This window comes from Lytechinus variegatus, chromosome 12 (assembly GCF_018143015.1).
Source record: "Lytechinus variegatus isolate NC3 chromosome 12, Lvar_3.0, whole genome shotgun sequence".
NCBI lineage: Eukaryota > Metazoa > Echinodermata > Echinoidea > Temnopleuroida > Toxopneustidae > Lytechinus > Lytechinus variegatus.
The window spans coordinates 4,967,691-4,970,795 of NC_054751.1; the positions used below are offsets into that span (position 1 = coordinate 4,967,691).

The 3,105-nt window shown below is 38.7% G+C and overlaps 1 protein-coding gene across 1 annotated transcript; it reads right to left on the minus strand.

Moving 5' to 3' along the window:
• Positions 1 to 302: 302 nt before the first annotated feature.
• Positions 303 to 1,658, minus strand: LOC121425267. Its single transcript, XM_041621291.1, has 2 exons — positions 928 to 1,658; positions 303 to 633 (listed from the first exon to the last, which is right to left on the minus strand). The coding sequence occupies exons 1-2, from the start codon at positions 1,656 to 1,658 to the stop codon at positions 303 to 305; spliced, it is 1,062 nt and encodes a 353-aa protein (XP_041477225.1).
• Positions 1,659 to 3,105: the final 1,447 nt, after the last annotated feature.

Sequence of the window (3,105 nt, forward strand, 5' to 3'; positions counted from 1 at the left end):
TGTGGAAAACCAACAACTTTTGACAGGTGAAAATAATCATTTTGTAGCATGCTTTAGACAAAAAATTTCACCTACATTACATTTTTTATATAAATTCAAACACATGACATGAAAGAAGGATTCTTCCCCGCCTTCTTCTTCTTTAAAATGATACCAGAATCATGATATTTGATATAAGTTTAGAACAGCAGTTGCCGAATAAAAAGAGGTCTTTTGGTTCGCACCCAGCTCAATAAAATATGCTAAACCTCTCTAGTGATGAATATCACTTGGGTGAAAGAAGCTACTTTTTGAGGACCTGCCTACTGACTGTGACAGATATTGCAGCATGTCTGTCTAAATCGCCGGTAGGTGAATGAATATACAAACACATTGGTGATGTGGCTGATATATTTGATTTGATAGAAGGTGTAGATGATGACTCCTTTCACTCGGATGAGCTGACTAAAAGGAACCTGATCGATGATGATATTAGGTAGCCAGAAGATGAAGAATATGACAGTGATGATGATGACGGCCTTAGTGGTCCTATGGTCGGATTGGGTGTTCTGAAGCTTGCTCGATGATGGTTTCGTTTTATCATAATTGGGAGGTTGATGTGGAGCTTTTCCAGTGTCTTTGATTGACTTCGTGCCAGTCATCAATGATTGGTTTTTCTTCTTGCTGATGGCAAACAGTCTTTTCGTATTTGAGATTGCAGGTAGTTGTACGGGCTCATTTTCTTGAATGGAAGTCTGGTCATTTCTCGATTCTGCATTAATATTAATGTTTGACGCAGATTTCTTTAGTATTCTTTGCCGGCTTAACTCGATAGGATCTTCAGCATTTGATATCGTTTTCACAACGGGCTTTTGTTGGCTGTCAGAGATGTTAGATCCTAGTTCGTTATTGTATGACAAAGAATAATTGGTCGTCATCTGCCTGTTGGTATCATCAGGTTCTGATGTACTTGCGACAGTTGCACAAGAAGCTGATACGCTGGGAATCGCTGGTGGTGTTGGCAGTGTCTTGTCATTCACAGTTTTAGCTAGATCTCGATCAACGAAGGCAGATCCGGTCGTCAATTGCTGACGAATTATCTGATGATCACGTATGAACTTGTAGATCCGAACGTACAAGACTGAAATGGCCAATGCAGAAGCACAAAATACAATGGCCTGAGTTTTGGCGTACACATCCTGGCCCCAGGGAATGTTGCCGTAGATATTGCATCCGTACCCACTGTCGAGTTTGACTGAGGTTGTGATGAAAAAGAATGGGATATGGAGCACGAAAGCGACTACGGCACACCCGATGGCGATCAAGGAAGCAGTTTTCCTTCCAATTCGCTTATTGAATGGCCTACAAACTGCTTGGTACCTATACACGGCAATCCAGATTGTGAGAAACAGTCCGGCATAAAGGGCAGATCTCGCTCCAACGACTTCGATGAAACACGCCCATGGATGCTCATCGTGGTAAAACACCATGACGATCTTCATCCCGCTGATGATACTGGCGATGAGGTCGACGACGGCAAGGGCGATGAAGGTGACATCTGTGGCATTTTTGATACCCTGACGCGTAAAGACGCCTACAACTACCAGGTTACCAGGTATCCCAAAGACAGCCGCCAAACAACCAATAGTAATTCTGAGGATGACAAAATCGGTGAACATGGTGCAGAAAGAGTGTCATCCAAAGTCAATCCAAATTTGAATACAGCGTTGTGTTCAACTCTTATATTTTTCAGAAAGACAAAGATGTTACGTATGTCAACAGGTGGCAAAGGGGTTGTGTCCTAAAAACCAAAAGCTGCAATGGTATAAACCTCTTTCTGCTCGTCTCCGCTGCCTCAACGATCTCGCCAATATATAATGAGAATGAAGAATATATCTCTTCAATATTGGTTTCATTGTCGATGATAGTATATCATAGGGTTATTGCCGTCAATCAAGTTATCATTGGTTCCGTATAAATGGGTTAAATCAAACATTGTGTGCAGATGTCGTTGCAAATTATATCAATTTCATACAAGCATTTCATGAACACTTAAGAACTTGATAGTCACAATAGTCATCGGATGAATTTTTTTCTGACGAAAGCTTTGCAACTAGTCACTTTATATGAAGTTCTTCTTTTTATTGAATTCTGGCAAAACTTCGCTTATCAGAGAAACCTCGTCACCCTTAACCTGCTTTTTTTTACCCATTATCAATATCAGTGACAGGATGAGTAAATTTCTGTGATCAACCCTTCAAGAAGTAAATAGTGGCAGAAAGGGGAAGGCCACAGTTTCATTTCAAGTTATATTTTGTAATTACTTTTGAAGAAAATAAAAATAGATAAAACCCCCTATATTTTAGACTATTAATGGATCAATCATTGTAATCGAAAGCACGATTCCATTTACAAAGCATTTTCAAATCTTTAATATTCGTCATTAGATGAAAGAGCATCATTTCAACAAAGTTCTGATGAATGTGATTCAATCAGAATATCCCTGAATGTACTGAGCCTGATTTTCAGTTAAGAAAAATAATATTTCAAATAAAAAAATATGCTGAAAGGGTCAGCACAATATCAAGAGAAAGTTGCTAAAAGAATCTTAGACACACCATCGCAGTCTGACAAACAAAAACGATTGTGACCGATGTAAGCTTTATTACTATTTTTTTGAATGGTATATCATAGGTCGGTTAGGAGTCAGTTTGGTTGGTGTGACTGTAACATTCTCTTTTCTATGGCCTTTGAGATTCAATCTCATATAATTGGGAATCGATATTGGGCCATTTGCTTTCGGAACAATTTATCAGCAGGTAGGCTATAGAGATTATTGAGGTCAGGTTTGACTGAACCAGACATAACTATAGATGTGATCAACCAGACAGTCAAGAAGAAATTCTTGTATGGCTGGCGCTAGCATCTTCCACTTTTTAAAAGAAGTCTTTGAGAAATAATATAAGTATCATAACCAAATGAGAGAGTTACGAAAAAAAATGTACAATGGTGAAAAAAGTGATATTCCCTATAAACCCCAAAATACAATAGATATGTTGAATTAATCAACGAAGAAGAAGAAGAGGAAGAGGGAGAAAAGAAGAAGAAGATGATGAAGAAGAAGAA